At 41.1% G+C, this 24,322-nt stretch overlaps 2 protein-coding genes across 3 annotated transcripts in view; one reads left to right on the top strand and one right to left on the bottom strand.

Annotated features, from left to right (window-relative positions):
• CNGB3 (cyclic nucleotide gated channel subunit beta 3) overlaps positions 1-1,054 on the top strand; it is an 80,479-nt gene extending 79,425 nt beyond the window's left edge. The window contains 1 exon segment of the mRNA XM_070748010.1: positions 697-1,054. Coding sequence (XP_070604111.1) covers positions 697-1,011 — 315 coding nt within the window. The 3' untranslated portion in view covers positions 1,012-1,054.
• A 7,165-nt stretch (positions 1,055-8,219) lies between these two features.
• Positions 8,220-24,322, bottom strand: part of CPNE3 (copine 3) — a 42,837-nt gene continuing 26,734 nt past the window's right edge. For both annotated transcript variants that reach the window (XM_070747998.1, XM_070748000.1), the window contains exons 13-16: positions 23,461-23,512; positions 22,980-23,113; positions 17,910-18,146; positions 8,220-10,330 (exon numbers count right to left, since the gene is read on the bottom strand). In XM_070747998.1, the coding sequence (XP_070604099.1) occupies positions 10,199-10,330; positions 17,910-18,146; positions 22,980-23,113; positions 23,461-23,512 (555 nt within the window). In that variant the 3' untranslated portion in view covers positions 8,220-10,198. The remainder of the gene's footprint in view (positions 10,331-17,909; positions 18,147-22,979; positions 23,114-23,460; positions 23,513-24,322) is intronic.

The following is a 24,322-nucleotide window of genomic DNA, read 5'->3' as shown; positions in this document are numbered from 1 at the left end:
AGACTTCATGAACTCAATCTGCATAGTCTGGAGGACAGAAGGAAAAGGGGGACATGATCGAAACATTTAAATATGTTAAAGGGTTAAATAAGGTTCAGGAAAGGAAGTGTTTTTAATAGGAAAGTGAACACATGAACAAGGGGGCACAATCTGAAGTTAGTTGGGGGAAAGATCAAAAGCAACATGAGAAATTATTATTTTACTGAAAGAGTAGTAGATCCTTGTAATAAACTTCCAGCAGACATGGTTGGTAAATCCACAGTAACTGAATTTAAACATGCCTGGGATAAACATATATCCATTGTAAGATAAAATACAGGAAATAGTATAAGGGCAGACTAGATGGACCATGAGGTCTTTTTCTGCCGTCAGTCTTCTATGTTTCTATGTTAGCAGGACTTGTGAAGGATTCCAGGTTCTACATCAATCAGTTAATCATTTACTGTACTCTATGACCAGAAAACCAAATGAGAATGGGTTGAAGTGAGAATTGATTGTCTAATAGCTGTGCTTGGAAGACTGTAGTCCTCTGGTCACTATGGATGAAGCTGTGAGGTTACACAATTAAGCCTTCTGATTTAATATACTTAGTCTATGTTTAGAGGGAAAATATGGAAGAAGGATAAGCAGGCAAAAGGAACAAAAAACATGGAAAGATGGTAGAAAAATATAAGTCTTTAATCTTTTTTTTTTTAGAAAGAAAAGGAAGAACAAGAAGAACGGGAAAAGAAAGAGAAGGAAGAAAAAGAAAAGGCAGAAAAAAAGAAGACAGAAAATGTCAAGCCAAATCCACAGAAGAAAAAACCAGTTGAAGAGCCCAAGACTAAAGTCCAAGAAACCAAAGCTGAGTCAAGTGCTCCTAAAGAAGAGGCAGTGACAAAACCTTCACCACAACCATCAGTGCTCTCAGGCATCAATAAAGAGTCCCTTGTTATTAGCATGACTCCTTCAAATGTATCAGGGGAAGGAGATATCCTTACTGTTGAAGTCAAAGACAAAAAGGCAACATAACCAGTGGATGTTGCTAAACATTCAGTATGTGACATCTCAAGCGCTGTGAAGTTCTCAGATTATCTTATTTTCTGGTTCAAAAGTGTAGCCCATCTCCGATTTCTTTGTATGTTCCACAAACATAAATAAAAAGGCTAGTAGAGGTAGTGGCACTGCATTCATTGTAAAATATAAGCCGAATATCAACTATAAGTAACTTAGTGCTATCATTTAAACAATGGTTCGCTTCCATGATTATAATTTATTTTACTTTAAAAAGTGCTGGATAATTGGGTTAACATTGTTCTGTGTATTGTTATTGTTGTTGTTATTATTATTATTATTATTATTATTATTATTATTATTATTATTAATTAGATTTGTATGCCGCCCCTCTCCGAAGACTCAGGGCGGCTCACAACAGTAATAAAAAAAATATAGCAGTGAACAAATCTAATATTAAAAAACATATAAAACCCTATCATTATTTTAAAAAAACAAACAGCACATTCATACCAAACATACCAAACATAAAACAAAGTACAGTATAAAAAAGCCTGGGGGAAAGGTGTCTCGGCTCCGCCATGCCTGGTGGTATAAGTGAGTCTTGAGTAGTAGAAAGACAGGGAGGGTGGGGGCAGTTCTAATCTCTGGGGGGAGTTGGTTCCAGAGGGTTGGGCCGCCACAGAGAAGGCGCTTCCCCTGGGCCCCGCATTTTAAATAAAATGCTTTATTTTGAGAATTATTTTGCTAACTTGGACATTGTAACAGCGGATAGCTGTTGATCTTTGCTTCAGAATCAATGGAACTGCTAGCAATAAGTTCGCAAATGATGTATCGCTTAATAACCATGGTAGAAGTGAAGTTCTAAGTCCATCATGGTCATGTGATATCTTGCTTAATGACTTCATCACTTAGTGAAGGAACTGCTGGGCCACAAATGCGGGTTGTTAAGCAAAGACTAGTTGTATATATAACTTCTCCAAGTTTGAGAGAAACATATCTCTTTCAAAATTTTAGCATTCACTGAAGACATATGTTCTGCTTGTTCAGGACATAGTTTTAAACTTAGAGTTTAAAAACACACACACACACACACACACACATACTATATATGGAAGTAAACTTAATGCAGTATATCAATCAATCAATCAATCAATCAGAAAAATAAATAAGTAAATCCATTCAAATTGTTTTGTTTTTAGCTCCAGACAAAAACTATTTTTCAACTTCTGAATGTTTTCCATATTCGTCTTATAAAAAAAATATAGTGATAAGAACTATGAGCCTATAAACAAAAAATAAAGTTGCAGAAAAGTATAGGATTGGAAGACTGAAATCCATTCTGTTTTATTGATGCTAGTAACCATATGTAAGTCATTCTGGAGCCTTTTCGCCAGGAGAATGGTAGTGGCAAGACTAGTGCAGCTCTAGTTTTAAACATAGGTCTGTTAAATGTTCTGTAACACAAACTGACCTTTGCTTCCAAATAATTCCTCTGAAGGTTGTTTTTCTTACCTTACAACATGAAATTGAAAACCAACAGGAGAGGCCATCCATAAAATTAACAAAATTAAGGTGCTTTTTATTAAAATTAGGCAAATGTGAGCAATCCCACCATTTTTATTGGACTATCAAGAGGACAGAAATACCAGGATTTCTAAAGCCATATTTGCAATCTTTTATTTATTTATTTGTCAAAACATGTACAAGATAAGTATGGTGTAAAGAAAAGCAAAATAGGTAGAGGTAAATTTGGACAAATAGGACAGTAGGCACAATTGTGCACTTATGCACCTTATCGTTTTTATATTTTTATAATTAAAAATACAGTGATACCTTGTCTTACAAACGCCTCATCATACAAACTTTTCGAGATACAAACCCGGGGTTTAAGGTTTTTTTGCTCTACTTACAAACTATTTTCACCTTACAAACCCACCGCCGCCACTGGGATGCCCTACCTCCGGACTTCCGTTGCGAGCAAAGCACTCGTTTAAACGGGCACTTCGCTGGCAACGGAAGTTTGGAAGTGGGGTTTCCCAGTGAGGGGAGCCTCAGTGAAATCGCAGCATCGCAAAAACACAGAGGTCCAGGACTTCGGTGTTTTTGTGATGCTGTGATTTCACTGATGCTCCCTTCGCTGGGAAATCCGACCTCTGGACTTCCGTTGCCAGCGAAGCGCTCATTTTTGTGATGCTGGGATTTCCCTGCAGCATTGCAAAAACACAGAAGTCCGGAGGGGAGCCACAGGGGAATCCCAGCAGCGCAAAAACGGGCGCTTCGGCTGGCAAAAGGGGTGAAATTTGGGCTTGCACGCATTAATCGCTTTTCCATTGATTCCTATGGGAAACATTGTTTCGTCTTACAAACTTTTCACCTTAAGAACCTCATCCCGGAACCAATTAAGTTTGTAAGATGAGGTATCACTGTATACTGATTTCCCCCCCCACTGGGAAATACTAGCGTTAGGGATAAAGTGAAGTATAATGGCTAATACCTTAAAAAAATTGACTGGGAGCAATCACTGAACAATGCAACATATGAGTCAACAGAAGCAGCTCTTCACTTCCTTGAAATTTTTCCTTACTTGCCAGAAAAATTGCTTTGGATGTTTACATAATCCTTGAAGATAAATGACTTGTGAATGAGAAATAATAGATTTCTTCTTTGGACTTCCTCTGTTGTGGGCATCCATTATGTCCCACTGTTTCATTCATAACAATAAGCCTCCAGGGAACTACTCCACCTTGGTTAATAAAGCACTGCTGGCAAAAAAAGGTCAGCTCCTGCTGTACGGAGCTATTCTGATGTTTTATGACCCTTTTTTTTTTGTTCTAATGTTATCAGATTAGGGAGAGGATTGCAGGAGACTTCCACAGCCTTGAGACTTTGCATTCTTTATATCCTGCCTCTAAGGATTAAAAGGTCTGCAGCAGGTCTTAAACTGAAAAGTGGTTACTCCAGGGCCATTAGCAGAATAAACAATGACAGAATTTGTTCTGTTGAGCTCTCTGGCAGAATCCTCCCAAAAATTCAGAGATACAAATTTCAGACACACACACGTTTGAAAATTCAAAACAATGTTCTTTATACCGAAAATGCAAATAAACTAAGCACTCTTTTTGTATAGCAAAGAGCACTTGTCTCCAAACAAACTGATAATTTGTACAAGTCCCTTAGCTGTTCTGTGATACTTAGCTTGCAGCTGTGAGGCAATTCACAGTCCTTCTTCTTTCACAAAGTGAAACACACTTTGCTCTGGTTTAGTTTCAAAGCGGGGCAAAATCAGTACACAAAGGTCGAAGTCAGCAAGGCAGGCACGAAACACAACGATCAGATAAACCTCCACAATGGCCAAACTCACAAGCTGCTCTTTATAAACTACTCAAGACTCATTTATACCGCCAGGCATGGGGGAGTTGAGATAGCTCTTCCTCCTAGGCCATTACAAGTTATGCATGGTATGTTTGTGTGTATGTTTGGTTTTATAATAGGGGTTTTTAGTTGTTTTTTATTATTGGATTGTACATGTTGTGTTTATTATTGTTGTTAGCCGCCCCGAGTCTGCGGAGAGGGGCGGCATACAAATCCAATAAATTATTATTATTATTACCACAGCCCCACCCAACCACAGGTGGCCTCATTTTCTTTGATAATAATCTCTCAGTTGTTGCTGCCTATGCATCGCTCTCCGCATGCGTGGCTGTATCATTAACTCTTGTTCTGAATCCAAGGAGGAGCTAGATAATTGATCTCCTTCTGAGCTGTCTGCCACACTCCTCCTTACTGTCACTCATGTCTTCTTGGTCAGAGGAGCCTTCATCATCAGATTCCACCGGGAGCACAACAGGCCTGCAGCATGTGGATGTCTCCCCCACATCCACAGTCCTTGGGGCAGGAGCTGGGCCAGAACTAACCACAACAGAATTGAGCCAAGAATAAAGAATGCAATTGTACCTGGTTGCTCTTACTCCCAACAAAATACTTCTATGAATCTTGATTGAGAAGTTGCCTCCACCAAATGTCTTTTTTGTAGAATACTTAAATAAACTAAAACAAAGACTGGTGTTACTCAACTCTGAAAGTAATGTGATGTGAATTGCTTACCTTAGGTTTTTGGTTACTACATGAACTCAACAGTTGTGAAGAGGTTGGAAAACCATTTTTTCTGAAATGGTATAGGGCAGTGATGGCAAACCTATGGCATGGGCGCCACAGGTGGCATACAGAGCCATATCTGCTGGCACGCAAGCCGTTGTCCTAGGTCAGCTCCAATGTGCATATGTGTGCCGGCCAGCTGAATTTTGGCTCATACAGAAGCTATGGGAGGGGTTTTTTGACTTTCAGAGATCCTCTGGTGGGATGTGGGAGGGCGTTTTTACCCTCCCCTGGCTCCAGAGAAGCCTTTGGAGGGTGAAAAATGAGCCCACTAAGCTCACAAGAAGTTGGGAAACAGGCTATTTCCGGCTTCCAGAGGGCCTCCGGGAGAACGGACTGTTTTCAACCCCCCCAGGCATTGAGTTATGGGTGTGGGCATTCACACATCTGCGATAGGACACATTCCCACTCTTTTGGCCCCTAGGGAAAAAAAGGTTTGCCATGACTGGTGTAGGTTTTTCTGCTTGAGCAAGGGGGTTGGATTAGAAGACCTCCAAGGTCCCTTGCAATGCTATTCTGTTAAATGATTCCCCCCCCCCCCCCCCCCCCAGAATAGTATTATTTTTTCCCATTACTAAGTCTTCTGGGAAGCTATTCTCAGTCTGGTAACTTGAGGTAAGATGGGCAGCCTATAAATTGTATATTAATATGATGAACAATTATTTTGGTCAAATAAAAATTTTGAGAATGTATGCTATGTTTTGAATAACATATGAGCAAAATAATTTTTTCTCTTCTGCTACAATGTGACCACTAGGTTAGCAAACACATTTTCCTGGAGGAAAAAGTTAAAAGACAAGAGAACTATTGGGATATAACAAATTTTGGATATAAATAAATTTGGTTCATGTCACTAAAATATGCCACGTCACGTTCAAAATCAGTTTCAACATCACATACAAAACCAGATTTATTTATAGAAAATATGATAGTATACTTATGATATATATATTCTGTTGGATCACCCTGGTATATTGAAGGAACGTCACAGCTCCTTTTTGCCTCTAGGCTCAACCCAGGGCCATTTCAAGGCAGTTAATTTATTCATAGCCAACAAACTATGTTCTGTATGTGAACTATGCAATACACACACACACACATGTATATGTGAAGGTCTTGGCATATTCGTGTTTCTTCCAGTGTAGGATTTAGAGATTTCTGGTGACGTTTCAACGAGGTCCCACTCGTCATCTTCAGGCTGGTGCACGGGAAGGAACCTGAATATGCCTTCATACCTGTACCCGTGAAAATCTACATTTTTCTCTTCTGCTACAATGTGACCACTAGGTTAGCAAACACATTTTCCTGGAGGAAAAAGTTAAAAGACAAGAGAACTATTGGGATATAACAAATTTTGGATATAAATAAATTTGGTTCATGTCACTAAAATATGCCACGTCACGTTCAAAATCAGTTTCAACATCACATACAAAACCAGATTTATTTATAGAAAATATGATAGTATACTTATGATATATATATTCTGTTGGATCACCCTGGTATATTGAAGGAACGTCACAGCTCCTTTTTGCCTCTAGGCTCAACCCAGGGCCATTTCAAGGCAGTTAATTTATTCATAGCCAACAAACTATGTTCTGTATGTGAACTATGCAATACACACACACACACATGTATATGTGAAGGTCTTGGCATATTCGTGTTTCTTCCAGTGTAGGATTTAGAGATTTCTGGTGACGTTTCAACGAGGTCCCACTCGTCATCTTCAGGCTGGTGCACGGGAAGGAACCTGAATATGCCTTCATACCTGTACCCGTGAAAATCTACATTTTTCTCTTCTGCTACAATGTGACCACTAGGTTAGCAAACACATTTTCCTGGAGGAAAAAGTTAAAAGACAAGAGAACTATTGGGATATAACAAATTTTGGATATAACAAATTTGGTTCATGTCACTAAAATATGCCATGTCACATTCAAAATCAGTTTCAACATCACATACAAAACCAGATTTATTTATAGAAAATATGATAGTATATTTATGATATATATATTCTGTTTGATCACCCTGGTATATTGAAGGAACGTCACAGCTCCTTTTTGCCTCTAGGCTCAACTCAGGGCCATTTCAAGGCAGTTAATTTATTCATAGCTATATATATATATATATATATATATATATATGTATGTATAACAAAAACATGTGATATATATATATATACAGTGGTACCTCATGATACGAACCCATCGTGATACGAACCCCTCATGATACGAACCCGGGGTTCGGAAATTTTTTGTCTCTTCTTACGAACTTTTTTCTGTTTACGAACCCACCGCAGATTGCAAAATGGTGCTCCGCTGGGTGCCACCGCCCGGCTGTCACCTTTTAAAACAGCCGGGGGGCTGCTTGGCGTTCTCCCAAACCTGAACCTGAACTTTTCGGGTTTGGGAGTCTGCCGAGGAGCGCCGCCGCCCGGCTGTCACCTTCTGAAACAGCCGGGGGGCTTCCTGACGTTTTCCCGAACGCCGAACCTGGAAGTTCGGGTTCGGGAGGCCGCTGAGAAGTGCTCGGCTGTTTTAAAAGGTGACAGCCGGGCGGCGGCGCCCAGCGGAGCGCCATTTTGCGTTTTTTTTCCCTTTTTGCACGCATTAATCGCTTTTACATTGTTTCGTCTTACGAACCTACTTCCGGAACCAATTAAGTTCGTAAGATGAGGTATTACTGTATATGATATTGTATTTTCAAAGCAAAATATATATTTATCATGAAAGTATCGTAGGAAAAATTAAAGAAAAAACAAGATTGGTACAAATATGCCAATATCAAATTCTATCACAAGGTGGTGCTAGCAACTGGCTAGAAAAAGTATGCTGAAAACATACATAAGAAAAAGTATCACTTAAATAAAGTATTAAAAATTCCTATTTTATGGTTGCAATTCTAATCATACTATTATTTTAAGAAATGCAATACTCCTATGCATTAAATTGCAGAGCTGTAGGCTCTGCTGTCATTTTTCAAGATAGAAAAAGTTAAACACAGTAATTTTCAGAACCAGTTGAATTTTGTGAGCAATGGTTGACACAGTGGGAAAAGGTAATCACAAAATATCATGGTCCAGAAGGTAAACTTTATTTCAATTTTTTAAAAAATCCATTAAAAAAGTTGCATAGCTTGGCACATGCCATGGACTTAAGATCATATGTTGAAGGGAGTGAAAAACATCAGAAAATGACCCCAGTTTGAAATATTGCCATTTCCCTTTTGTTTTCAGTCAGAAAATACAGTATAAGGTAGTAACAAAGTGCAAAAATAAAATTTCAATCTTTCTTACAAGAACTCGTAGCAAATATCTCAGTGTTTACAAAATATAGCTTTTTTATTACGATTTTTTGATCCTGAAATACTTGGACTCCAACATAAGCCTTTGATGCAAACTGATCACAATACAGTAAGTAATATTCACAAAGCATACCATTACACAATACATTTTTACATATTCCGGACATCTTGGGGTGTTTTTGTTTTAACTGAACCATCAATAGCAACAAATCCCTGATCTAAATAAATAGTCACCTATACATATGCATGAAACAAAGAAAAAAAGTTTCCCAATAGGATGCTAGAAGAGACCCGCTAAATATTTTCTTATCACAGAATATTTCTAATAAAAATACCTTTTGAATAGATATTCTAAATACACGTTTACTTTTAAAATGGCACTAGTTATGTTATAAAGCTGCAGATATTTTCAATTTTAATATGATCTTAATGCAAAGCTTCAGGACAGAAGATTGGTACTTTTACCTTCCCAGAATAATGTATACCTATCAACCCCTTTGCTATTAACACTGATTTCTGATTTTTGCCTTTTGATATGGGTCTACATAATTCGTGATGTACAATTAACAATCTTTTTCAGACAGCTCAGTCCAATTTCATTTCACTTAAGAGTATACACCCAAAAGAACACAACTGTTACATCTACTTCTTTCTTACTGAACAAATGGTAAGAAAATATGTCAGGATTATTGATCAGCATTTAGTTGGGATTTTGGAGAAAAAATGCTGAAAGTAGATAAAACACAATCGCAAACTGTCACTAATGCAAAAATCCCTCAAAGACCAGACGACCTGAATGAATATGCAGAATAAGATAATCTAATACATGGGCACTGTGATAAAAGCATAATTTACACTCTTTAGCTTTTCTAAATCCGATATGGAGAGCTGATTTATTTCAACTTATGCTACTGAATGAAATTGATAAGGCATCCTGAAACTAGCCACAGCCATAGAGAAACCTTTTATGAAATATTTAAAATAATACAGATTCTCTAGAGCATTAGAGACCTCTATATATATACAGCTATAAAATAGGTAAGCTTCCCCAGGCACATACACACATATAGTTTCTATGGCGAGGTTTTTTATTTTACACAATTGTATTTCTCAAAAATCAAACTGATTCGTGATAAAATAAGCAAGAAAAGCAATCCTAATCCTATTTATATCCTTTATGTGGACAGAAAGACGGACACGAACTGTTGGCAACGATGCATCACAGTCCGATGCTACCTTGATTTAATATTACAAAGTAAGCTGTAAATTGTATTATAATTCCATTCCAGTCTCCAAATAATACTGGATACTAGTAAATGTTTACCATTTCATAATTGCAAATATTAAGAAATACCATGGAGGTGGGATGAAAAAAGATACTTAAATATCCTGAGCTTAGCACCTTGGTCCTAATGGTTCTGAAATTTGAAAAAAAATATTGAATATTTGGCAATGGGCATATGCAAGAATTAAGCACCCAAGGCAAGTTACACTATCATTTTAAAGTAACAAAAATATTTTTACTGCATCTGGGATGTGCTATATATATATTGTTGGAGGCCTTGTATGCCAGACTATTTTTCCAATCTTACTTGCAATAGGCTTAAAGACAGAGCATCTTTGGCATCTCAGACACACAAAAGGGAAAGGCTATTTTAGCATGGCGCCTTTTCTGTAAAAGGTATGAAAAAGCTTTTATTGTGCATCACAATTGAGGGACAGCAACGGAATCTTCCCCCAGAGCTATTCATGCTTGCTTCTGCTGTTCTTGGTTGGCTGACGGCCTGTGTGGTGGCTGCAACTTGTACATGCTGAAGAAGCTCACAACTTGCTGTGGCACCTCTGCCAGGACACTTTGAGCGAGGGCTTCCTTGGGAGCCTAATTCAAAAGACAGAGTCAGAAGGAAAGCCAATTGATTCAATTCCTGCCCATCTAGGAAGATCTCAGGAGCACTTTTGAAACACTGAATTGTCCATTAGGGTTGTCTTTTTGAGCTGTTGTGTGATGGAGTTCTTCCTTTTACATTGGCTCCATAAAGCCTTTCGTAAGCTCCTTAATACCCACCTCTGTCATCAGGCATGGGGGAATTGAGATTTCCCTTCCCCCTGGGCTTATAAAATGTATGCATGGTATGTCTGTATGTATGATTGGTTTCTTAAACTAGGTTTTTAAATTAACTTAAACATTAGATTTGTTTATATTGTCTTATTATTGTTGTTAGCCGCCCCAAGTCTACGGAGAGGGGTGGCATACAAATCTGATAGATAGATAGATAGATAGATAGATAGATAGATAGATAGATAGATAGATAGATAGATAGATAAAATAATAATTATTATTATTATTATTATTATTATTATTATTATTATTATTTATTGGATTTGTATGCCGCCCCTCTCCGCAGACACTTGGGGCAGCTAACAACAGCAATAAAACAGTATATAACAAAATCCAATACTAAAAACAATTAAAAACCCATTATATAAAAACCAATCATACATACAGACATACCATGCATAAAATTGTAAATAAATAAATAAATAAACTAATAAATAAATGAAAATAGCAGCAGAGCATTTTGTATGTGAAAGTTAAATGAAAACAATACATAAGATCTATAAAAATCACCACCGAGCATTGTTGCAAGACCTAACAAACAATGAGCAATGTTAAGTTACTTAATTAGTGGAATTTCAGTAAGATTTATAGAGCCAAACGTTTCCTGTAGCCACAAATCGAGCACATCCATCGTATTCTCTTAGATTGCCAACTACACTGCTCAAAAAATAAATAAATGGAACACTTAAAAAACAGAATATAACTTCAAGTAAATCAATCTTCTGTGAAATCAAACTGTCCATTTGACAGTCAATTTCACATGCTGTTGTGCAAATGGAATAGTTGTGAATCTAGTTTCACACAGGCATGTACAAACAGCTAATAATAGGAAACTAAAGCATAACGCACAGTGGCAAAATTTTAGAATATAAAACAAATGCTTTCCATTGTAGCATTTAGCTTTCAGAAACAATGGAAAGTAAGGATTAACTGGGGGGTTTTACCCCTAAGGGGCAGAGATTTGTTGCAATGATAACTACATTCCCTGCATTACAAGTAGTACAACAAATTAGTGCAATAAATGTTTTTAGTAATATAATAATGTCTCTAATATATCTATGCAATGCGACATAGATTTACTTCTTACCTAGTAGTATAGGTAAGAGAGATGACATATAATTATAGATATTTTAGACATATACTTCCTTATCTCTCCCTCACAGGGATATTCCTTTAAAAAGAGGCTAACATAAATCTACTACTTTCCATTTGGGATGAAAATCGTAATAAAGATCCATAGATTTCATCCAAAATAGGCGTTGATTGCTTACCTGAACGCCTCTTCTCGTACGGTGAGCGGGTACAGCAGTCACATGGGTTGCTCATGTCCAATCCGGTGGAACTGAGCCTAGTATTAAAAAAGCTTGCCGGATCCGCCCCTTCCCCAGAATTCGCGAATCCATAGACTAGGCTCAGTTGTGAAGCTCTGTAGTGTTCAACTCTCATTGTTAGAGGAAGAAAGATATAGAAAGGTAAAGAAGACACATACAAGGGCGGGAAGTGACTGCTGTACCCGCTCACCGTACGAGAAGAGGCGTTCAGGTAAGCAATCAACGCCTATTCTCCGTACTGAAGGAGCGGGTCCAGCAGTCACATGGGACATACCCAATAGATGGTCCCTAGGGTGGGATTAGCTTGCTATCGTGTGAGATAACGGATTGGAGTACCCTTCTACCGAAGGCAGCGTCCGCTGAAGCGTAAGAATCAATTTTGTAGTGCCTGATGAAGGAATTTGGCGAGGCCCAAGTGGCTGCTTTGCAGACCTCCTCCAACGGGGCTTGAGTCGCCCAAGCGGCCGAGGTGGCTGCGCTCCTGGTGGAATGCGCTGTGATGTTCCTTGGAACTGAGAGGGAGGCCGACTCATAGGCCTTAGATATGGTCCCTCTGATCCAACGGCCTATTACTGTTGAAGACACTTTGGCCCCCATGACTCTGGGATGATAGGCTACAAAAAGTGCTTCTGACCTCCGAAAGGGTCCTGTGCGTTGGATATATATTCTCAGCGCTCTGGTGAGATCCAGGGTGTGCCATCTAATTGCCAAGGGATGGTCTCGTTGGAGGCAGAAGGAAGGTAGGACAATATCCTGAGATCTGTGGAACATGGAACTGACCTTGGGTAAGAAGGTAGGGTCCAGTCGCAAGACTACCTTGTCCTGATGGAATTGACAAAGGTCCTGCCTGATTGAGAGGGCAGCCAGCTCCGAAATGCGCCGGGCAGAGGTAATAGCCACCAGGAAAGCTACCTTAAAGGATAGGTACCTGAGGGATGCCGATTTTAGGGGTTCGTATGGTGCCTGCGTGAGGGAATGGAGAACCCGTGGCAAATCCCAGGAAGGATACCTGTGGACCTTGGAAGGTCTGAGGTTGGCTATGCCCTTGAGGAATTCCTGAACTTCAGGGAAGGATCGGAGAGGCTGTCTGCGGGGACCCCCTAGGACAGATGAAATGGCTGCCAGATGACGCCGGAGGGTGCTGGTGGAAAGTCCTTTATGGAAGCCTTGCATAAGGAAGGAAATAATTCTGTGTATGGGAATGCACAGAGGGGAGAGACCTTCCTGTAGACACCACTGGTGAAACTTGGACCACGTGTGGTCGTAGATTCGATTGGTCGAGCCCCTCCTGGCCTTTAAAATGACCTCCACTGAATCGGGGTCATGACCACGCAGTTCTAAATCTCTCCTGATAACAGCCAGGCGGTGAGGTGGAACCACTCCGGGTCTGGATGGAAAGATGCCCCCTGCCGCAGCATATCCCCCGAAACGGGGAGTCGCCAAGGGTCCTGGACGGACAGCTGTTGGAGATCCGCGAACCAGGGCCGGCGGGGCCAATGAGGGGCGATTAAGATTACTCGGGCCCTCTCGGTGAGGACCTTGTGAATCACGTCCGGGAGGATTGGAATTGGAGGAAATGCGTAGAGTAGGCCTGGAGGCCATGGACTCCGGAGGGCATTGATCGCTTCCGCTCCCGGGGATGGAAATCTGGAATAGAAGCGAGGGAGTTGGGCGTTCGCATTGGTCGCGAAGAGATCCAGGACTGGTAGGCCGAATCTGAGGGTGATTTGATGGAACAGGTCTTGATGGAGGTTCCACTCTCCTGGGTCTATCGTTGCTCGGGATAGCCAATCCGCCTGGACGTTGAGACTCCCCGAGATGTGATCGGCTAGGAGCGACTGGAGATGTTTTTCCGCCCAAAGGCCCAACTTGAAGGCCTCCCTCATGAGAGCCTTGGATCTCGTGCCCCCCTGTCTGCAGATATGGCTTTTTGTGGCAATGTTGTCGGTGAGAATGAGAACGTGCCGGTTGGGAATGCGAGGAGAGAAATGCTTCAGAGCCAGGGAAACGGCTCTTAACTCTAGCCAATTGATTGGCCTGGAAGCTTCCTCCGGGGACCACGTGCCCTGGGCTATCATCCCCTGGGCGTGGGCGCCCCATCCCGATAGACTGGCATCTGTGGTGATGACAAATTGATCCGGGCACCTGAACGGGGATCCTTTGTCCATGGCCGGAGACTTCCACCACTTGAAGGATCTGCGAACACTCAGTGGGATGACAATGCGTCGATTTGAGTTGCTGTGCCCCGATCTCTGAAAAGGCAACAGTAGCCACTGGAGTTCCCTAGCATGAAGGCGAGCCCAGGGAATGATGCCTATGCAAGACACCATCTTCCCCAAAAGGGAAGATAGAGTAACTATGGATACTGAAGGATTAGATAAAATGTTAGAAATTAACTCCACTATACTGAGTTTTCTCTCGGGAGAGAGAAAAACCTGGGAGGATTTTGAATCAATAATGGACCCCAGGTGAGAAATGGAAGTGGATGGTTGGAGGTGACTTTTATCAAAGTTGATGGAAAATCCATGGTCCTGAAGGACTGACATGGTGACAGAAAGGTCTGTTTTCACTCTCTCTAGGGAGTTCCCATGAATTAAAATATCATCAAGATAACATAAAATGTGGATGGGAGACGCCCGAATATAGGCCGCCAGGGACCCCAAGAGCTTTGTAAAGACCCGAGGGGCCGAGGAAAGGCCAAATGGCATCGCCCTATACTGGAAATGCCTGCCTTGAAAGGAAAAACGTAAAAATTTTCTGTGGCATTTGGCTATAGGAATGTGAAGGTAGGCCTCAGTGAGGTCTAAGGAGACCATGAAATCTCCCGAGTGAATGGCGGCCAAAATAGAAGACAAGGAGTGCATCTTAAACTTCCTATATTTGATGAATAGGTTTAGTTTCTTTAAATCCAAAATGGCTCTCCAACCTCCGGAGGACTTTGGAACCATAAATAGGATGGAGTAAAAACCTAGGCCCTTCTGACCGGAAGGGACCGGTTGAATGGCTCTGATGGACAAAAGATGAGAAATGGCCTCCTCCATACGGTTACAATCTGAGGATGACCTGGGAGAAGGGCAGGAAATAAAACGTTTAGGGGGAGGAGAAATAAATTCTAAAAGAAGGCCTGTTTGAACAGTGTCAATGACCCAAGGGTCCTTGGAGGTGAGACGCCAATTAGAGGCGAAATGAGCTAGGCGACCCCCTATGGGAATGGAGGTAAGATTACCATCTAGGTTTTTTTGAAGCCCTGTTAGAGGAAGCTCCCCTTTGGAAACGAAACCCTCTACCCCTGGAGTTCCTACCTTGGGAACGAAAGCGGGGGGAATACTGACCTGGAGATCTCTGATAGGAAGCCGCTTGATCTTGCTGGCGCCCTGGGCGACGAAAGGACTGCGTTTTGGTAACCTTTTTGGTGGTTGGACCCAAAACTTTCTTCTTGTCCGTGGTCTCCGTGAGGAGTGGATCCAGAAGATCACCGAAGAGAAGGTCGCGCTTTAAGGGGCCCTGGGATAACTGCCACTTTTGGCGAACTCCCGCTTGCCAAGGGCGAATCCATAGGAGTCTTCTTGCCGTTGTAGAGGCTGCAATAGACTTAGCAGAAAATCTAGTAGATTGCAAGGTGGCATCAGCCACGTACTGGGCAGCTGCAAAGACCTTGTTGAAGTCTTGTTGACCTCTCAAGTCATCGGGAGGAATGTGCTGTTGAAGTTGGCGAAGCCACAGCAGCATGGCTCTGGAGAAGAAGGAGGCCGCTGCAGAACTTTTAATGGCCCAGGAATCAGCGGTGAATCCTCTTTTGAGCATTTGCTCGATGCGCTTGTCCTCTGGGCGGAGGACTTCCTCCGCCTCGCCTGGCACAGCCGCTGCCGAGTGAAGAATCTTGACAGGTTCATCTGGTTTGGGAAAGGATAGAAGCTCTTCATAGGAAGAGGAAAGTTTATACAACTTTCTGTCCTTGGTGGAGGGATTAAGGCCAGAGGCTGGAAAATCCCACTGTTTGAGTAAGGCATCTTTAAACAATTTAGGCATAGGAATTACCTCGTTATCCTCCTGTTCCTCTGTGAAGTAAGGTAAATTCTCCTCCGGGGGATCAGTGGAAGTGGAGGCTTGTTTCTCCTGGGCCGCTAATCCCGTAGAAATTCTAGCTTTGAGGAGGAGAGATTTGAATAGTTGAGAAGGAAAAATAGTAATTGGAGGAGGGACTTTTATTTGGGATTCCTCATCCTCTGATAAGCCCTGAAAAGGGTCTTCATCCTCCTCTACATCCTCATATTCATCCTGGGAGGATTCTGAATCATCCTGAATAGGAGCTCTGACCGCTGGGGAAGAACCCAAGGGGCGGGAGGAACGAGAAGGAGGAAGAGGTAAAGGAAGCTCATTGATGGTGGAGAGTTTGGCATCAATGGCTTTGGACAACACAGCAAAAATAGATTGGAACTCAGGAGGTAAACTGGAAATATCAGCAGAAATGGCAGAAGAATCCCTAAAGGCCTGGGAGGATCCTGGCTGGGGGGAATCTTCAATAATATCTGGTTCCTCTGGACCTATGCCCCATAGGTTAGGTTGGGGTCTGTCTAGGTTTGGCTCATCCAGAGATAACACAGGGACCCCAGAAGGAGGCAGACTAGAGGCCTCTGGTGGGTCTTGACTACTGATTACTTGGGCCTGCACTTTCAAACGTTTTGCTGATTTGTCATGGATTTTTTGTAGGGCTAGGTCCCTTCTCTTCTCGGCCCTGGTGACCTTGGTCGAGGGGCGGGCCCCTGGAGAAGAGGAGGAAGAGGCCTGGGGGATACTAGTAATCTCATCGCCTGTAGGCCTGGCCTCTCTGGGACCTTTAGTTGTGCCTCTCTTGGGAAAAGTAGCCATAGTCTGACAATTAACAGAAGACAAGGCTGAGCCAATAACTGAATTATAAGGAGAAGATTTCAAGGACTTCCCAAGAGGAATGGATCCTGCTTCGAGGCCTCGAAGCTGCTGAAACGTGAGGACAATCTGGGCAAACCCAGAGTTCGTGCCCCCAAATCCAGCGGGGCCAGCCTCCCTAAACTTTGTAATTAAGTAAACCAAGGCACTCTGGTTGGAGGCTTAGCCGGTGGAGAATTTAGCCTGGGACCCCCAAGGCCCGCTCCCGGATCCACGCGGTGGACTGAGGCCTACGCGGCTGGCAGAAGGCCAACACGAGAGGCCTAGATTTTTAAAAAAGGGCGCGAAGGCCTTCGCGCCGAAAAGATCGCTCCGTAGAATTTCTTAAGGGAGAAGCGATCGACTAAGTCCAGGAGACTAGAAGGCGTCTCACTCCGCAGGAGGTATTTTATAAGCCCTTAAATATTTGCATACAATAAATAATCAATAATTCAATGGATAAATACTTGCACCAGAACCTCCAGGCCAAAGGATTAGAAGAATCCACAAGCGGCCGCAGGAATCGTAACCGGCAAAACCGCCGGGGGAAAACGAAACCGCAACTTCTCCCAAGGAAACAAACCGAGCCGCTTTTTTACTTTTTTTCTTTTAAACGGCTGGCGCAATTAGTGCAAGTAATTGAATAAAGACAATAAATCTTACTACTTTTTGAAGGGAAGGTGTTAGAATGTTGAACGAGCTATCACAATACAACCGCAGGATATGCGAACTGAGCGAATTCTGGGGAAGGGGCGGATCCGGCAAGCTTTTTTAATACTAGGCTCAGTTCCACCGGATTGGACATGAGCAACCCATGTGACTGCTGGACCCGCTCCTTCAGTACGGAGAATTGGTCTTTGATAGCTTAATTGGCTGAATGTTTCAAGCAGAATTCAATAAGAATGCTCACAGTGTACAAGAGCACCAACATAGCATCAATCTACAACTTTTAAAAAGGCATCATTTTCCTAGATGGGAAAAGATGCGGCTGCTTTGAAGAGTTTCAGAAAGTTGCTATCACATTCATCTTGTCATATGTTCTAAACACACCTTTTTAGGCCCTCAACCTGAAGCAATGCACATCTTTAGGAAAGAATACTTACATTGTGGAACTGTCTAAATGGCACAAACTGGACAATGTCTCGAATAGCAGCCTCTCCTGAACGTGATCTCAAAGCTCCGCTGTCACTGTCCAAAAATTCCATGGCGCTGAAATCAGCACCCCCAACACCAACAATAATGATGGACATGGGAAGCTTAGATGCATTGACAATAGCAGATCTGGTCTCATCGAGGTCTGTTATCACCCCATCCGTGATTATCAGGAGTATAAAATATTGCTGTTGAACAAAAGGACTTCATTAAAACTGAGAAAATATATTCCAAAGGTATATTTGGAGTACCAATTGGGACTGGGATACCAATTGAGCCAAGGTGGCGCAGTGGGTATAGTGTAGTACTGCAGGCTACTAAAGCTGACTGCTAGATCTGCAGGTCAGCGGTTCAAATCTCATCACTGGCTCAAAGTTGTTGACTCAGCCTTCAATCCTTCCGAGGTGGATAAAATGAGGACCCGGTTTGTGGGGGCAATAGCCTGGCTCTGTTAAAAAGTGCTATTGCTAACATGTTGTAAGCCGCCCTGAGTCTAAGGAAAAGGGTGACATAAAAAATGGAATAAACAAATACATTTATAATGGCAGAAAGGAAAGGTTCTAAAATAACACACTAAACAAGATTAATGCCATTTGATGTGTGTCTTAGCAGTCCTTATACAAAGACACTGTTATTATCTCTAGGTAAATTTTATTTTTTAATAAATTATTTTTATTATATTTAGTAGAAAATATAAGGAAAATTAAAAATACAAGAATCAGGGAAATGAGAAGGAAAATATTACATAAGTGGTATTTTACTCCCGTTCAACTCGCACACTTTCAGCAGAATGTCAGGGGTAATTGTTGGCATGGCTGTGAGTGTTTATGCATATGTTCTGGGAATGCCCGATAGTGCAGGAATTTTGGCAAAAAGTGAAAGAGGATATCAATAGAATGCTAAATATACAATGGACAATCACTAAGGAAATGGCAGTACTAGTTAAAAGTAATGCGATGGGAGAATTTAGAGAAATAAAACAAGCAGCAATAGAAAGCGCTCAGGCAGTAATAGTTTTGGGTTGGAAGGATGCGACAAAATGGACAATGCAAAATTGGTATAGGTACATGGTGGACCATATTCAATTTGAAATTATGGATAAAAGGATAAATTCGGATAATGAAACTGAATTGGGACAACTGATGGGATGGTGGGACAAGGTAAGACGATATATGATGAGCAGAATCCGAGACCAAGCTACAAGAAATAAATTGGAATCGCTCTATAATATGTAAATAGATATATTGCTCTTGGGTCAAGTGGACTATATAAGAAACACCCCCGATTTGGTGGTGAGGAATGTATGTGTGCCTGGGTGGTGGGCACATTTCACTATGCACTGTTTTATGTTGTGTGTATTAAACTTGTTAAAAATCTCTAGGTAAATTTTCAGAACAGTATTCTTTACAAACCCTAACAATGATACTTAAGTTACAGATCATCCTCAACTTACAATAGTTAATTTGGTGACCATTCTAAGTTGAAAAAAGTGACTTATAACCATTTCTCACACTTGTGACTCTTGTAACATCCCCACAGTCACGTGATTAAAATTTGGATACTTGGTAACTGGTTCATATTTATGATGATTACAGTCCCAGAGTCCTTTTGCAACTTTTGCAAAATTAACAGGTAAGCTAGATTCACCTAATCACCACTATTACTGTTGTGGTTAGCTCTGGCCCAGCTCCTGCCCCAAGGACTGTGGATGTGGGGGAGACATCCACATGCTGCAGGCCTGTTTTTCCCCCGGTGGAGTCTGATGATGAAGGCTCCTCTGACCAAGAAGACATGAGTGACAGGGAGGAGGAGAGTGTGGCAGACAGCTCAGAAGGAGATCAATTATCTAGCTCCTCCTTGGATTCAGAACAAGAGTTAATGATACAGCCACGCATGCGGAGAGCGATGCATAGGCAACAACAACTGAGAGATTATTATCAAAGAAAATGAGGCCACCTGTGGTTGGGTGGGGCTGTGGTAATTAGTGAGGCTGCTATAAATAGCAGCCTGTGGGTTTGGCCATTGTGGAGGATTATCTGATCCTTGTGTTTCGTGACTGCTTTACTGACTTTGACCTTTGTGTGCTGATTTTTCCCCGCTTTGAAACTAAACCAGAGCAAAGTGTGTTTCACTTTGTGAAAGAAGAAGGACTGTGAATTGCCTCACAGCTGCAAGCTAAGTATCACAGAACTGATAAGGGACTTGTACAAATTACCAGTTTGTTTGGAGAGGAGTGCTCTTTGCTGTACCAAAAGAGGGCTTAGTTTAAGTGAATTTTCATTATAAAGAACATTGTTTTGAATTTTCAAACGTGTGTGTGTCTGAAATTTGTACCTGTGAATTTTTGGGAGGAGTCTACCAGAGAGCCCGACAGAACAATTACTAACTTAATAGTTGCAGTGATTCACTTAGCTGTGTCAAGCAAAAAGGAGCACAACTCAATTAACAATGTCTTGCTTAGCAACACAAATGTTGCCCTCAATTTTGCATGATATGTTGAGGGCTACCTATACTTCAACAGTGAAACATTCCATTAAGTTTTCTTCATCAAGTCTTAAATCAACTTTTAAAATGGTATTCAATTTACATTTTTGTTTCTCACGACAAACACCAATACTCACTTCTATTTAATTAATTGCATTTTAATTGCCAGAGACACATTTGTATAAATTTTTTGCTTCTTTAGACATTCATTTCCTCCTATCCATCCTCTCAAAAGACTCCAGATACAGGAGCTTCTTGTTAATACCAGGTTGAGGCTTAGAGCATTTTAAGGATATCACCCCATCTGAAAAATATAGGATTCACTAAGGCCAACTCACAACTCAGAAAAATGGCAAATATGAGGTGAAGAGGGCTCCCAAAACATGCAGGGAGATACTGTAACTGCTATGTTCTATCACAAGGAAAGGAAACCTGGTTAAATAATCATCCTCAACTTACAACAGTTCATTTAGTGACCATTCTAAGTTGAAAAAAGTTACTTATAACCATTTCTCACACTTGTGACTCTTGTAATATCCCCACAGTCACGTGATTAAAATTTGGATACTTGGTAACTGGTTCATATTTTATTTGCCTGACAAATGGTAATAAGATACCATATATACTCGAGTATAAGCCGAGTTTTTCAGTCAAAAAAAATGGGCTGAAAAACACAACCTCGGCTTATACTCGGGTCATTGACAAAGTCACCACAAGAGGGCGCCATTGCTTGAGCCAGAGCGAGGAGGCACCAGCTTTTTTCCCCTCTCGCTTGCCGTAGGAGCTGTGGGAGGGGTGGGGCTGGTTCTTCCTCTCCCTGGCTCAAGCAAAGGAGCCAGCCATGTGCTCCAACCGAGAGGGGAAAAAAGCAATGGAAAGCTGGTGAGGTCGTGTGTGTGTGTGTGTGTGTGTGTGTATGCCCCCTCTCCCCCCCACCCTGAAAAAAGCCAGCTACCTCTTGCTGAAACCCGGAGGCTTTTTTTTTTACTCCCTGTGTGTATTTGTCAATAGGTTTACAGTAACTATTCCTTGCTCTCTCTGCATTGCCCTTAGTTGGATTAAAAAGGCCCCCTGCTGTCAGATTCTCCTCCCCCTCCTTTGAAAGGATTTAAACTGTTTAAAAAATGGTATTTTGTGGTAGTTGCTATCCTTGCTTGGATAGGAACTAATAAGGCAAGAGCTAGTCAGGAATTCCTAAAGTGTGTTTGTGGATCTTTAAAAGTTGCCCTTTATAAAGTGGGTTTGAGATCAAGTTTCAATTAACAAATATGAGGGGAAGCATTTTACATATTTTAAAAATGAGTTTGATTCTTAATAGGACCTGCATATTTAGGATACAAAACCACAAGAGCTGTCTGTGTTTTGCAAGTTTTGCTTGTCTCACTAGTCTGTCTGTCTGTCTGTCTGTCTGTCTGTCTGTCATCTATCTATCTATCTATCTATCTATCTATCTATCTATCTATCTATCTATCATCTACCTACCTACCTACCTATCTGGTTTTCTATGCTGATAACCTCACAGCAGCTAATGCTGAAGCTCTGTTTGGATATACAGATTTATTTATTTAATTAATTAATTAATTAATTAACTGGATCTGTATGCTGCCCCTCTCCAAGGACTCAGGGTGGCTCACAGCATATATAAAAACAGAACAATAATGTAAATCCAATTAATGATGAGATGATGAGAAGGAATCCTGTTTTAAATTTACAGAGCTAGTTTACTGGTTTTCTTTAAAATAAATATTCTAAAACATGTAATCTTCTGATATTTCAATTAATGTAATTTTATTGGTTTCCATTTTTAAAAGTTACCAGTAGCCACTGCATTTTCTAACCTCGGCTTATACACGGGTCAATAAGTTTTCCCAGGTTTTTTGTGGCAAAACTGGTGCCTTGGCTTATACTCGGGTCGGCTTATACTCGAGTATATACGGTATTTCTACTTTTTTCATGCATTGCTACAATGAATTATTGGTGAAGTTATATATATATCTGCTTCAGGAATATTATAAAAAACCATAATTCATGTTCTCAGCTTATATTACCGTTTTCTAAATAAATAACGATAGAATTATTAGCAGGAAGCCATAAATGCCTGGATAATTAGAATCAGGCTGATATTTCAATTATGACTTCCAAGTAATATAATTATTCAAATCAACAGTTACCAGCATTCGCCCCAACATGTAACAGATGTAAATTTGCTTTATGAAAACTAAATTGCTTTAAGAATATCTCAGGGAAAAGAAATATTTATGTTCCGCAAAAATAGCAGTTAGTGTTACTCTTCATGCCTCTTCATAAATAATCTCCATTTTGCTTTTTGCAACATTTCACTCTTAGTACAAAAAGGTCTCTAACATGGTAGAGATGCTTGGCAAATGTATTTGCTCACATGTATTAGAAAACCCCTTCAACTATTGTTTGTTTACGTTTTGTCATTACCAGGAGCTTTTGCTAATTCAGAAATTCATTCCACCACTCATTTTCTTTTCTTTTTTCCAATCAGCTAAACATAGCAAAAAGATACTTACTGAGGCTGTTCTCTGCTGTGACTCTGCAGCAGCAAATCTAGCTACATGATTGATGATTGGAGAGAAGTTGGTGGGCCCATACAATCTTACTTGAGGAAGGCAGACCCTGTATGCATCAACAATACCCTGGATACCTACAGGGAATAAAAACACAATGAAGGAAAATTATCCACCATGGTCACCCTCCATGATGAATATTTTTTCTTGTTTTCCTCCCCAAAAAGTAATGTGTGTCCTATACTCTGAAAAATACAGTAATTCTTTCCCATATTTTCAGAAGTGTCTAATCTGTTGCTAATCTCTCTGCAGGCAGGGAATTTTGATCAGAAATCTTTATTTTTACAACTGTCTCTGAATAATTATGCAACATTAACTGTGTTAATTTTAGAAGGTGCAATCACTGAGTCAAGTGTTGCTCTACTATTACATTCAGTATACCTAGAAATGTCAGGACATACTTTTGTAATATATTGAAACTTACCTTTGCAGAAGGGGCTTGATGGATTAAAGTTCAACGGGAATTCATGAGACACCTGAAAATACATAAAGATATCCATTTTTCCCCCTACAGATTCAATTATCTTTCATTAAGTAGCATTCCTCTAAATCGGGTGTCGGCAACCTGCAGCCCGAGAGCCGCATACGGCTCTTTGACTCCTCTCCTGTGGCTCCCTGGTCACACAATTTGCTCTCATGTCCGGAGGAGCCATGCAGCTGAAGCAACCCTAGCATTTTTAATTTATTTATTTATTTATTTATTATTAATTAATTTATTTATTGGATTTGTATGCCGCCCCGGGGCGGCTAAAAACAGGGACAAAAAACAGAATGTAAAAATCCAATACTACAACAGCTAAAAACCCTTGTTATAAAACCAATCATACATACAAACATACCATGCATAAATTGTAGAAGCCTAGGGGGAAAGATTATCTTAATTCCCCCATGCCTGATGGCAGAGGTGGGTTTTGAGGAGCTTACGAAAGGCAAGGAGGGTGGGGGCTATTCTAATCTCTGGGGGGAGTTGGTTCCAGAGGGTCGGGGCCGCCACAGAGAAGGCTCTTCCCCTGGGCCCTGCCAACCGACATTGTTTAGTTGACGGGACCCGGAGAAGTCCCACTCTGTGGGACCTAACTGGTCGCTGGGATTTGTGCGGCAGAAGACGGTCCCTGAGATAATCTGGCCCGGTGCCATGAAGGGCTTTATAGGTCACAACCAACACTTTGAATTGTGACCGGAAACTGATCGGCAACCAATGCAGACTGCGGAGTGTTGGTGTGATATGGGCATATTTAGGGAAGCCCACGATTGCTCTCGCAGCTGCATTTTCTGCACTTCTCACA

Source organism: Erythrolamprus reginae, chromosome 3 (genome assembly GCF_031021105.1).
Source record: "Erythrolamprus reginae isolate rEryReg1 chromosome 3, rEryReg1.hap1, whole genome shotgun sequence".
NCBI classification, from domain to species: domain Eukaryota; kingdom Metazoa; phylum Chordata; class Lepidosauria; order Squamata; family Dipsadidae; genus Erythrolamprus; species Erythrolamprus reginae.
The sequence above is the reverse complement of the archived record's forward strand: the minus strand, read 5'-3'. Positions and strand labels throughout refer to the sequence as shown.